Here is a 13,682-nt window from a genome sequence, read left to right as displayed (position 1 = left end):
CAATGGTTCACCAATGGTGGCAGTAGTGAGTATTTGGACACAAAGTGATTAACAGTCAGTGTGTGGTTTGGGGTGGTGGCTAGTCAAACGCAGACATGTCACGAGTGTTTTGTGGGCATGTCGCAGCCAGCGACTGCGTCTTTATATGCAACTTCACTGGCCCCAGTTACTTCCGACGGACATTCTGAGCAGCCATAGGGTTGGATGTGCGCCCGATGGTGCGTCTTTGTACACAAGCGGTGGATTAAAGAAGCAACGTCCCCGTACATGTTACAGCGGGTGAGGAATTAGCATAATTTCTCAGTACCGCTACGTACAAAGTCACAGCTGCATCTGGGCTGGCAAACGCCACTCAGTCAGGCCCCAATTCTCGCTAATGTCATTTTATTTTTGCTGCATGCAATGAAATTCCTGCACAGCAACACAAGGTAGAGACGAGCCATGATTGCACCGGATTACTAACTCTATACCAGCCAGACCCATTGTGTTCCCTCCATAAACTGGATGAGAGGAAACCTTTGTCTGTATGGGGTAATGTGCACATGTGGTGTTTTTGATCCATCCACGTTTCTAACTGGTTTTGAGGCACTTAATGAAGAGGGAACATGGAGCAGAAGCGCATAGGAATCAATGAAAAAAGAATGAGAAACATAATGGAGAAAAGTAAGACTACTTATTGTCTATGCTCCGTGTGTACTGTGTACACTTCTCTGCTCCCTCATAAGGCTTAATGATTCCCAAGTGCTACTGTCTTATCGCATCTCCCAATCATCTAATGCAGGGAAATCAGAACGGGACTCAGGCAGATCAAAATAATTAGAACCGTTGATTGTAAAATTGAACTCACAGGATGATGCCTGAGGGTGGATTCTTCTCAAAGACCCCAAATAACAGTTTTCAAAGGTCACACTCATTTCAGATACACACCTAAGTACTAGTAAATGTACAAATCTATAATAGTCCAGAGCCCTCCAGTACACTTCATTTTACCAAATATTGATTTTGTGTTTCAGCACAAAATCAAGCGTTGTAATGTGGCTACATTCGGGATCGAAAACCCCAATCACCAGCAGAAGACTCCCGGGGCTTGGAGGGGGCGGTGTCCCATGGAGATCCCCTCACCCGGCTTCGGCTGCTTTGCAAAGGGCAGGTCTTATCGCAAGTGCATACCTCCCAACATGACCCTCTCCAGGAGGGACACAATGCTCTGGTCCTGGACTTCCCTGGTAAGAGGTGGGGCTGCAGCGCAGTCCAAAAGTCAAATAGGGGAGCCACACCAACTGTAATTTCACACGCTGCCAAACATCACTGGCTGGGACTCAGTTGGTGTAACTCCCCTATGTGAATTTTGGACTGTAATGCAGCCCCTCCCCTGGAGCCGTCACCAATCATAAATTACCAGGGAAGTCCAGGACCAGAGCATTGTGTCCCTCCTGGAGAGGTATGCAAGAGCTGTCCTTTGTGATACTAGTACATATGTGATTAGTAAGGTAGTGGTGACTGGCGGAATTGTCACCGCAACCTTAGTACATCCCGGCCAATGGGTGTAAGATAAGGAAAACCTCTGCACCTCTGCTTTTTATAAAATGGTCATCGTTCTCATGTTAAAGAGTCATTGGAGCAGACTTTATGCCAGGGTCATAGTGAGGGCTGTGCCACCATTACCACTGCCAAGGGAACAAGGCTGCACAGGTGAGGCGCGTGCCAGGCCCCAGCTTCCTGCCGCAGGTCTCCCTGTACTGGGTGTCCCTGCCCAGTCAGAGCACGTTAAACAGTATGGAGGCCATAGCTAAAAAAAATTCTTCTTCTTCCATAAAAGTGAATGTTTCATATTTGGGTGTAAAAAAAAAAGTAAAAGCCAATTATTTTCTTTACATCTACTCATCTGGAATGTTTGTTAAACATGTGCAGACAAGACTAGACACATCAAATGCATGTGCTAAGAGACAGTATTAATCTTTCCTATTTATTTAAGCAGACCTTGCTGATAAAAAGGCCCCTTATCAGCGTCAGTGTGCCTGTTACCATGGCAACTCTCTAGTGGCGTAATGACAGAGATACACGATAATGGTTTTATGGAGCATCCAATTAGATTCAATCTCAGAACTGTACAAAATAAACAACTTCTCCTCAGTTATGAAATAAATTAGGAAAAAAATGCAAACTACACGGATACAAATGTATTGCCTTTTAAGGAGTTTCCCATCCTCAGATAAATGTAGTTATTACCAGTTATTTATAGACCGCACATAGGGCCTTATTCAGCTTCGTACGGAATTGCAAAGCTGCTCGCATGCAGCTTAGCTATTCCGTCTGTGCGGATATGGTAATGCAGCAGGAGGCACCACGCCTCCTGCGGTATTACTTATCCAAGCTGCATTGTCCAACGCAGCATCGGATTATCTGCGGGACATCAGCCGGCTAAGGTCACGTAGCCGGCCGTAGCAGATGAAAGGAAGAAGACAGAAAATATCCGGCACCCGACAGAAATCCTACCCTCTCCCTCCCCCCCAATGGCGGCAACGCGCCTCCGCTTCGGGAAACAGTGGACATCACCGCTCCCTCCCCACCCACAAACAGCAGCAGACTTTCACTCAATGACAGTCTGCTACCAGCCCCAATGCCAGTCTGTTGCCAGTCCACGTGTGGGATAGCAGCACTTTACAGAGAATACAGTATTTGGCCATTCACATCAGTTCCTGCCCCAGTGGGGGATGTAGTTATGAGACCGTCGGCCGGAAGAAATCCCGACAAGGGAGTTAAGATAGGCGTAAAAATACTGACACCTATCTTAATCCCGATGCCGTAACACTGAAGGACACCAGCCTGAAAGAGGTAAGTCCAGGGCGCCATTAGCGTAAGCCGCTGTGGGGGGATAGGTTTAGGGAGCGTAGCAGAGTTAGGGTTAGGTTTGGGGGGGGATAGGTGAGGGTTAGGCACCCCTAGGGGAGAGGGTTAGGGTTAGGCACCCCCTTGGAATGGTTAGGTTTAGGGAGCGGTAAGGGAGGGTTAGGATTAGATACCCCCGGGGAGAGTTTAGGGTTAGGCACTAGGGGGGGGGGTTAGGGTTAGGCACCACTAAGGGATGGTTAGGGATAAGGGAGGGAGAGGGGTAGGGATAGAGTACTTACCTGCCCTGTCGGGATCTTCTCCCTTCGGGCTGCCGGCATCGGGATTTGATCCCAGCAGCTATTTAGCCGCCGGGACTTCATACCCATTCCTCCAGTGGAGCTCACACTCTACCAGGGACGGCCCAAGCCCAAATTTTATGGTAAGCAAATCCTTGTGTCATTTTACACACAGCTAAGACTAGAGTAGAGACGTGCGGGTTCGGTTTTACTCGGTTATGTTCGGATCTCAAAAACTGCATTTTATTGGCTATCGGCTATCACATGTTCTGGATAGCCAATAAAATAAATCCAAACTTGTGATAATTTTGGCAAAAAGAACTGAGTAAAACCGAACCCGCACATCTCTAGACTAGTTCGGTTTTACTCGGATTTACTCGGTTCTTTTCGCCAAAATTATCACAAGTTCAGATTGGTTTGGATTTATTTTATTGGCTATACAAAACATGTGATAGCCGATAGCCAATATAATGCCATTTTTGAGATCTGAACATATCCGAGTAAAACAGAGTAAGCCAATAATTAAAATATATCAGTATATTTTTGGAATGTGGGAGGAAACCAGAGCACCTAGAGGAAACCCGCGCAAGCACAGGGAGAATATACAAACTCCACACAGTTAGGGCCACAGTGGGAATTGAACCCACGACCTCAGTGCTGTGAGGCAGTAATGCTAACCATTACACCATCTGTATTGCCCCAGACATCTCAATGGTTTGTGCAAGCCACCTATCAACTTTGACTAAATACATTGCTTTATCATTTTCACTGCACTCTGTACACTTACGCCCTGTGTTAGGTAGAATAATTTTGTTTTTTAGTCAAGTGGATATTGGATTCTATTCTCTCTGCATTAGAGACAAATGCAATTGTAAAGCGCAACGGAATATTCTGCGCTATTTAAGAAACTGTTAATAAATAAATAATAAATATAGTTGTAATTAAAACAAAACAAAAATGCACACAAGAGGACACAGACAGGCAGAAGAGAGCATTTAGTTAAAGTCTCACAAGGGCCTGTACTAGACAATAAGTTAGCCATCTGTGGTCAACATCTTTAATCTGTAAAACTAGGCCGGGCACACATTACAACTTTGCCATATCGGAACGACAAATCATGCATATCGTCTAATGTGTATACACAAATGAGTGCTCTCAACGGACGACATACCAGATCATTTGTTTGACCATGCTGTGCGGCCAATCAGACGATATCATGTATCAGGTTGTGCATTTTAAAGAAGGACGGAACAAAGTATCGTTCTGACGTTCATTAAATCATGTAGTATGTACGGCCAATCTGTGATGGTCTGGAGCAAAGAGAAATCGCCCCAACCATCTGCACGATTGGCCGTCATTCTAATGTGTACCCGGCTGTTCCTGGTGGAACGAGATAAGGTTCTTGGATACAGAAGGTTAATTAAGCCACACAAACCAGTATCTTGAAAAAAGATATAATTTATTACAACAAATGACAAGATATGGAAGAATAATAGTTACTTAGCTTCGGAATATAAGATGGTTACACGATCCAGGAGCCTCCTCTCAGAATAGAGCTGGAACGAACAATATCCTAGCCACCAGCTGCAGTCTCTGGTCCAGGCATAGGGCAGGCCACCGGAATCTCCTTTGTTCTTCGTTTATATAGTATCCTACTTGTCATACCCATCTAACTCTTACTAATATGGGCATAACCCTACTTCAAACTACTTTATTGGTTAACTACTGATAAGGACTTCTAAAACTTAACGCAAGCGTACATCGCAGTAGACAGCGCCTTGTGGATTTATGGCTTGTCTGCTTCCACATTCCTGTACCATTTCATGCCTGATACCACTTCATGTCTGATACACACATAAGAACCATGAATAGAAATGGCTGTCAGTAGCCATTTTGCTATCCCAATACAATCCACCCTTGGGCTTATGGTGTGGAAGACATGTATATCATGTTCTCATAGGAATCTTTCCTGCTAATCAGCATCAATTCAGCAGAATCCAGTGTGTTACAACATTTCCCTACACAAAGAAATAATACCTTGATCCCAAGATACATACATATTATGATCATAATTCCATAAATAAGCATATGCAGTAAACCAGTGAACCAACCCCCTATTTCTGAACAGGGTTGAACCACCGTAATCACCTTTCCTCATAATACTGTTTTAAAGGCCGCACTGTTCTCTTGGTTAACAAATGATGTGGAATCTGCTTGGTATAACTTGATTCCCATCTGTAAAGAATGTGGTGGGTATCAAACGTCCCAATGTACAATTACCAAATCCCCCATAGGAAAACCATTTGTAGGCCTTTCTCCCACAAAGGTAATACATCATCTGGAAGATACATTGGCCAAAAGATCTCTGCTCTTATCAGGATCAAGTGTTAATTGCATCATGTCTGGGGTATTGATACAATTACGTGTAATGTTTAACAGAGCCCACCATTCCCTGGCAACATCAACCAATTGAGCTCCTACATCCAATATTTAAAATATCTTCCTACCCACCATGCACTCAAACATAAACAATCCACTGATTACACCGGCCCTACTATCAAAACGACAGGTTTCCTGTCCCAAGATTATTTTTGTTTTCATAGAGACACAACAGATCTTAAAATATACTTCATATGTGACCAAAGCCACTTTTCCTATCAAACCTAATTCCGCACTTAATTTCTCAACATGACCAGGTCACAATAGTGGCCACTGGGAACATTAGATCTATAAAGTAGTAGATAAGCAATAAAGATAGTATTGTACATTAGATAATAAATCACTAAGCAATGAGGAATGCAGAATTACTTCCCCACCAATCACTGCCTTAAAGCCTATATATGTCATCCAGCTCTGTCAGATGGAATGTGAGATTGCAAAGCAGGAGAATTTACAGCAGGTTGGTGCTGAGTAGGGAGTGTGTCCGTGTCAGTGTATCCTGAAAGATTAATCGCACACTCAATAACACAATTTATTCTACGTCTATTAATAGAAACGATCTATACTTGTAAAATTTGCATTGTGATTGATTGTTTATTATTTCAAAGTGAATATATAATCACCCCTCTTTAGGTATTAGAAAGGACAGTATTGCTGTACAACTTAGGTAATAAAGTGAAAAACATATGAAATACAGGAAAATATTAGCAAAAGGTGCACAGCGTCCAGACTGTATGGCCCTATCTGACCGAGCTACAGAAAGAAAGGGTCCAAATATAAACTTGGTGGTCGCATGGTCCATCCTGCTTTGTCTCCATCGCAGTAGCAGAAGTACATTCATTCAATGATTTGTTGAAAATAGCAATTAAGTCATTCAAACCAGGTAAGGTGCAACAGTTAATTAAGTTGTAAGGGCTGAATTACAGCAATTCGTAACCGGTGAAAAGGGTCACATGCACCTGACGGAAAAGTGCATCCCATGATTTTCCTAGGAGCCACTCACGTGACGCCCACATGAATCCTGGCACTTTCTCGTCCACTAGTTATGCCCCTGCTGCCAAGCCTCCTAGCCCATCGTGATAACTACTGTGATTCAGCTGGCAGTTTCCGTATCCTTTAAATTATTATAAACTCAAATAAAAAACCATTACATACAAATCCTTGTAAGCCCATCATAGCTTAATGAAAGAAATGATGTCATTATGATTATAAAATTGTTGTATATGTTTCCTAGTAAAAGAGGGGTTGCAACCTTTTTAGAACGATTCAGTCCTATTATGTTATTGGCTGGCATGGAGAGAGGAGGGGGGGTGAGGGAATAACTATTTCAGCCCAATAGGCTGCATTTCTTCTCCAATTTAAGCCCTTTGAATAACAAAAAGCTGCCGGCTAAAATCCTAGGCCAAGTCATTCATATCGCTAATCTTTTGTTGTCCTGGAATTCCCTGCTACCCAATGGAGGAGGTCCTTTGTACACGTAAGCAGGCATGACTGTCCCTGACAGCACAGAACAAGTCACAGGGATTAATACTCTGGGAAGTGCTCATTACACTGCTTCTGAGGGCCTATTAACACATGGAAACTGAAGTGAATGTGGGGATGAGGATAGTTTTCTTATAGAGAGCAGCGCAAACAAAATAACGGTACTCTGGAGTTTAACATGCTACATTCATCTAATTGTTGTCAACTGACTCATTGCATCCCAAAAATATCTGTCTACAACCAAATTTTGAACAAACATGGGCTCAGTTAATGACTGGACATAGAGTTACTTCATAGAAGTTCACTAATACCACTTTACTAGCAAAGTCCTGGGTTTGACCCAAGATTTGGAATACATTTCCAAAACGGGTCAGACGCGGGACAACCCCTTTTCCACATGGGTGCAGTGGAACACTTCTACCGGCTCTTGGAGATTACATCATCTCCAAGCGCCGAGAAACCCGAAAGTCCTGCATCGCACAACCCAGGTTACCAGTTTACAATACAGGGTTGCACAGGTCGTTCTTGTGTTAAACCCTGCAAGCTACCCGGGTTGGATTGCCGGGTCACTTGACCTGGGAATCCAACCCTGGCCTATATTTCACCCAGCAGCAACCCAGGTTAACCCTGTAATAACCCAGGTTTTAGCTAGGGTGTAAGAGGGGTATAATTGATCCCAGCTTAAGGGCAGGTTAACCTGGAAATTTAGGAATGCTGCAATTTCACACCCAGGTGCACGCTACCTCTGTGTAACATTCAAGTGAATGGGAATCGCTGTTCCCCTCTGTTACACCATTGACTCTGCTGTCAAAGACACCAGGACAGAAACTCTCAGCATTCTAAACTGCTCATCTGACAGTGCACCTACAGGATTGCAGAACACAGCCAGTGCTAGATGGGAAGCAGGCATGTCTCTGTTGTCTAGTGTATTAGTATATCAACTTCTGCAGCCTCTCACTTTTTATATCTTACATGATAAGAAAACCAAACACACAAGATAAAAGCACTTCAGACAGTACAACCTTATTAGCTACATAAAGACATATGATTAACAAGCCCTAGGTTTGAGCACCACTTATAATACCGAAGGAATGTGTGAGCTTGCCCCATTACCTTCAAGATTCAAACTGACACATTTACCTCTAGGCAAGGGGTTCCCAACCACGGTCCTCAAGGCACACTAAGAGTGGATACACACTATAGCGATATATCTGCAGATGATGGTCGTTCATACACACTGAATGACCATCATCTGCATGCTGCAGCGGTTCCCGGCAGCCGGGGGGCTGGTAGGGGGCGTGGACTAATTGTTCCCGTGGTGGCCACGTCCCCTTCGGGAAAAAAAAAAACCCATTTGCGGTGCTGGGGAGGGGGGCGCTGTGTGCCCCTCAGCCCGGTGCACATGGCATAAGAGACTGCTCGGGCTGCTGCTTTAGCAGCCTTGGACAGTCTCCCACTGCAGCCCAGCACACAGCAGCGTGTGCTGGGCTGCTGTGGATGGGGAGCTGTGCCAGACCCAGGTAAGAATACCCCCTCGTGGCTCCTGTCCCCCTATCTGCACCCCTGTGTACGGGCGATCGGCTGATCGCCCTTACACACTTGCCTATGGACAGATATGACTGCAGAGCAGCACAGCCAACACGATATGTCTGTGAACGACGCTGTTCACAGACATATCGTCTGTACACACTGGCCAACGGGGGCATGATATATTGGCCGATCTATTGATGGGCCAATATATTGGCCAGTGTGTATCCAGCTTTACAGTCCAGGTTTTAGGGATAGCCATACTTGAGCACAATTGACTTAATTAGTACCTCAGTTATATTGATTTCACCATCTGTGCACAATCATGGATATCACTAAAACCAGGACTAAAGATGGCCACACACCTAAAGATTATCTAGCCAACTAGTTGATTGGTTGGAATGAAAATCTGGTAAGGTATGGGAGTAAATGACAATCAGCAATTTGCTCCCAAACGTCGGAAAATGGTCAAAAACTATTGTTTGAACAAATTGTTTAGATCAAACATTTAACAAACTTGTCTGAACGTCCATTTTAATCTGTTTTCTGGCATTTAGGAGCAAATTGCTGATCATCATTTACTCCCATACATTACTAGATTTTCATTCCAACCAAGCAACTGGTTGGACAGATAATCTTTAGATGTGTGGCCAGCTTTAGAGTGCCTTGAGGACCAAAGTTGGGAATCACTGCTCTAGGCTTAAGCAGGCCACACATCTAAAGATTATCTGTCCAACCATCCAACTAGTTGATTGGTTGGAATGAAAATCTGGTAAGGTATGAAAGCAAATGACAATCAGCAATTTGCTCCCAAATGCCGTAAAATGACCAAAAATTATTGTTTGTTAAATATTTGATCTAAACAATTTGTTCAAACTTGTCTGAACGACCATTTTCATCTGTTTTCTGGCATTTAGGAGCAAATTGCTGATCATCAGTTACTCCCATATGTTACCAGATTTTCATTCCAACCAAACAACAAGTTGGCTGGTTGAATGTAAGTTGGTCTAGTGTGTGGCCAGCTTTAGAAATTTAGAATAAATGTATGAAGTAACATCAATTGTGCAGGGTTACCCTGTACAGTAGATTGTCAGGGCAGCTTTTACTATTCGCGGCCTCACAAGTTTAAACTTTTAAAATACATTGTCGGTTCTGCATGTTTCATATACTTTCAGCTCCTTAAATATTTTAATTTAAACTTTTGAATACTTATGGCCACAATAGAAATATTATTATGGCGCCACAAGGGTTCCGCATCGCCTTACAAAGTACATAAACAAATGAGCAAACACGAAAACAGCAACTTACAGTACAAAACAATACAGGATAAGAACATAGATTATATACATTGCTGCAATAGCGATCATAACACCCAGAATAAGCAGCAGGGCGTCAGCTACCAAGTATTTGGTGCCCTTGTAGGGAGTTTGGAGTATATGATCGTATGAGTGAGGGAAGGAAAACACATGAGAGAAGAGGGCCCTGCTCGTGAGAGCTTACATTCTAAAAGGGGAGGGGCATACAGATAGGGGTGACACAGAGAGGGTAAACAGTGAGGAAGAAGCATGTAAGCAGCAGGTTAAAATGAGAGCTGAAAGTCTTTGAAGTAGTGAAATCCGACTAAAGTGTATATATTTAACATTATTTTATCTCTGTGTCAGCTGAGTGATAATCAACTTTCATAGCGAAACAGATTCCAAATTATAAGAGTAACATATCAGTCTGTAGCCCCCTTTTTTACCCACTAAAAAGCCGTTTAAAGCCGACAAAAACAATCACATTTTTAAATGTAACAGTACATTCCGTCCTTTGCTAAACCGCCCCCCAAGCTACCACTAGATTTTTTTGTTCTCTAAAGCGTTTTTATGATGGAAATTGGACACATTTTCCTGATAATCCTAAGCATTTTTTCATCTCAGAGTACTGTACTTAGCAACCTGTGGCTTTCCTAATGCTGTGGAACTACAAGCAACAGCATGCTCTGCCAGCAAGAAATGGTTACCTACCTTCTGGAGTAATTGTAATTCAGGCTTGAGTGCAATGCTCAGTATAACATGATCTCTTTAGTCACTAATATAGGTGAATTACAGTTGTACATTATGGACAGCCTGGCAGCTACAAATAACATTTTATTTATGTAACCAAAGGTAAACCGTATTTATATTATGTCCACAGAACTAAAGACAGACAAGTGAGCAATTCACCTTTTTTTTTTTAAATAAGAGGCTATATACAGTAGCTCTCAGTATTAACACTAAACACACACTCACTACTTTCAGGATCTGGTCATGAATATGTATAACCATTACTGTACAACAGTTCTTGACACATTCAAATTAATGATACAGTGCATTCAAAAATGTACGTTAGGTAAACAGTCCCTGTTACAAAAAAAAAAAAAAAACAACTTAAAAATCTAACAACAAACAAAAAAGTGTAAATACAACATGTATCAGCGATGTCTGCGTTACATGTGCACAAAATAGTTTCTGTGGCTTCCGGACAGCTCACACCCCTCTTTATTCCAGTGCTCCAGTGAAGTTTTATTAGGGAGCGGACAGTCAGCACACAGAAGTCACTGGGGTGTGAAAGAGAAATGCTAGCAGGGAACAATGCAAACATTAGTAGATGGGGGAGAGGCACTCTCTAACGAATTCCCACAGGGACAAACTGATGTGGGGGCAGGGGTTATGGAGAGTAATTAACCAATCTAGAGTGATCATAATTAATCACCATATAAAAACACTTGTCTAACAGAATACTACTATAAAACCTGGAACTAATGCAGCAGTTCTCACAATAAGTAGTTTTCCTGCCCCATCCACTCTGATCCTCAGTAATTGCTATGGGTACCTGTAGCACCCCAGCTGTTGTGGAACTACAAGTCACAGGAATCATACCGACTTGGAAGTTTCTGAACAGCTGGGGGACACCTTCCTGACTGCCTCTGCTCAATAATAATATTGCTCAATTTTTATACAATAGACCAACTTGCCTGTTCAATGCATAGTGTGCACCTAGGACTCTATAGTACCCCACACTCACACAGAATGTGCCAGTCTTCCTACCAACATGAAATGAGCCCAGAAGGAAATAGGGCAGAATTGCAATGTATTATTCAGTAGATTAATCATTTACTCTACAGTCACAAAGTCCACTCTGATCTAAGACAAATGTACAAAGACAATAATGACAATACACTATACAGGCAAGACTATCCAGCACATGGAGTATAATCACTGCACTCACTCAACAGGTAACGCTGCCACCTATGTAAATGCATGGAACCTGTTACACCAACAGTAGAGGTGTGTATACACTAGACGATTTTTTAAACGATATTGCAGATAATTACACAACGTTACGACAATTTTGTTAAATTTTGTCTAGGGGTCTATTTACTAAGCAGTGTTAGGAGACAAAGTGAAAAGTGATAAGGTGCCAGCCAATCAGCTCCCAACTGTCATTTTTCAAACACAGCCTGTGAGATGGCAGTTAGGAGCTGATAGGCTGGCACCTTATCACTTTTCACTTTGTCTCCTAACACTGCATAGACCCTCTAGTGTGTACGCAGTAAATCGTTAGCAATGCGCGCTCCTGCGGGTCGTTAACGATATCAATAGTCATCTGTACTTGCAGTACGATCTAGGGATATCGTTAGCGATGCCATGCTGTCAAATGCAGCATTGCCCCGCTCCTCTTCCCCCAACCGTTCGTTGTTGCCGGCATCAGCAAGTGTGTATGCGCTTACCGAATCTGGCACCCCCCGCCACTGACAATATCGCAGGGTACACACATCATTTAGTGTGTACCCAGCTTAAGGTGCGCACACACTAGGCGATTTTTGGAACGATATGCCCGATTCTAAGGCATCGTAATGACATATCGTTCAAAATTGTCTAGTGTGTATGCTCTATGTTGTCCGGTGCGCGCTCCCGTGGGGTCCGTCAGGCGCATCGTCAGGTTGGCCTGCATGTAGGGCCAACTTGACGACTTGCGGCTGATGACCCCATGCAGCGGGATGCAGCAGGGGCGGACATATTGGCGGTAGGGCACTGGATCGTCTAGTGTGTATGCACCTTAACAACATGGAGAAGACATGATACCATGCACCACTGATGAAGGGGTTGCACCTCTCTGATGCACTGTAATTAACCTGTGGGATGCTGTAGAACCACATGCTAAACAAAGCTGTCAATCATCACTGATCAGTGATTCTGGATGGCATCACCCCATGCTATTAATAGTATTATTATCAGTCGTCTCCTAGTGCAATGGTCTAGCTCAGGTAAGGGAAACCACCAGACCCCGGGGACATCTGCAGGAACTCTGCACAAACAATTCACATCACAGACAAGAATGAAAGTTGTCAAGAGGGGGAATTGCTACAAACTTACAGGCGCTTATCGTTCGGGTGCAGCTGCCGGTGCATGGCCAGTGAGAAGCCGAACAAACTCCCGGCTTCTCCTCCCTTCTTGATCACATTGTTAGTATCCAGGTTAAAAGCAGCGACCAAAGTGCCGGAGAGCAGCCCAGAGCAGAAGAAGTACAGCCAGGACATCCTTCCCGTGTGCATACAGGTCCTCTGGTGTGATCTGCCCTTATTCCCTGATGTCTCTGCACCGCTGCCCCTGATCTTGCTGCCCCCCTCCCTGTGCCCTTTCCCTTGCACCCGTCCCACTGCTGTGCCGCAGTTCCTCAATGCCACCCTTGTTCTCAGTAGAGATCGGGCTTTTATATGGAGCGCAGCAGCAGCAGGCAGACCACGCCTGGCTGCCCAAGTCTTGTCTGGAGCCTGGGGGCTCAGCAGCAGGTCTTCTTCTCTCTCCTGAAGGGCTTCCCTACCCTGCCCACTGCTCTCAGAGACTCTCCTCGGCTTCCGGGCTGTGCAGCAGCAGGTGCTTGGCTGTGGGAGCACTCACTGATAGTACTTTATTATACTGTACATTGCTAGGGAGGGGCTCACACACAATGCACAGGCAGCAGCAGCAGAGCTGGGCAGGGATCCAGCTGTGTTACCTTAGTCATGTCCGTGTGCCTCAGGTAGCACAAATCCAGGGTGTGCTTGTGTGCCCACAGCTCTGCTGAATCAGCTAGAGAGGTGTT

The 13,682-nt window shown here is 44.1% G+C and overlaps 1 protein-coding gene across 2 annotated transcripts in view; it reads right to left on the bottom strand.

Moving 5' to 3' along the window:
- ITGA6 (integrin subunit alpha 6) overlaps positions 1-13,469 on the bottom strand; it is a 109,349-nt gene extending 95,880 nt beyond the window's left edge. For both annotated transcript variants that reach the window (XM_088471154.1, XM_088471094.1), the window contains exon 1: positions 12,974-13,469. In XM_088471154.1, coding sequence (XP_088327280.1) covers positions 12,974-13,152 — 179 coding nt within the window. In that variant the 5' untranslated portion in view covers positions 13,153-13,469. The remainder of the gene's footprint in view (positions 1-12,973) is intronic.
- Positions 13,470-13,682: the final 213 nt, after the last annotated feature.

Source organism: Taudactylus pleione, unplaced genomic scaffold, assembly GCF_031769625.1.
Source record: "Taudactylus pleione unplaced genomic scaffold, aTauple2 ptg000004l, whole genome shotgun sequence".
Lineage (NCBI taxonomy): Eukaryota > Metazoa > Chordata > Amphibia > Anura > Myobatrachidae > Taudactylus > Taudactylus pleione.
This window is presented reverse-complemented; position numbering and strand designations above follow the sequence as displayed.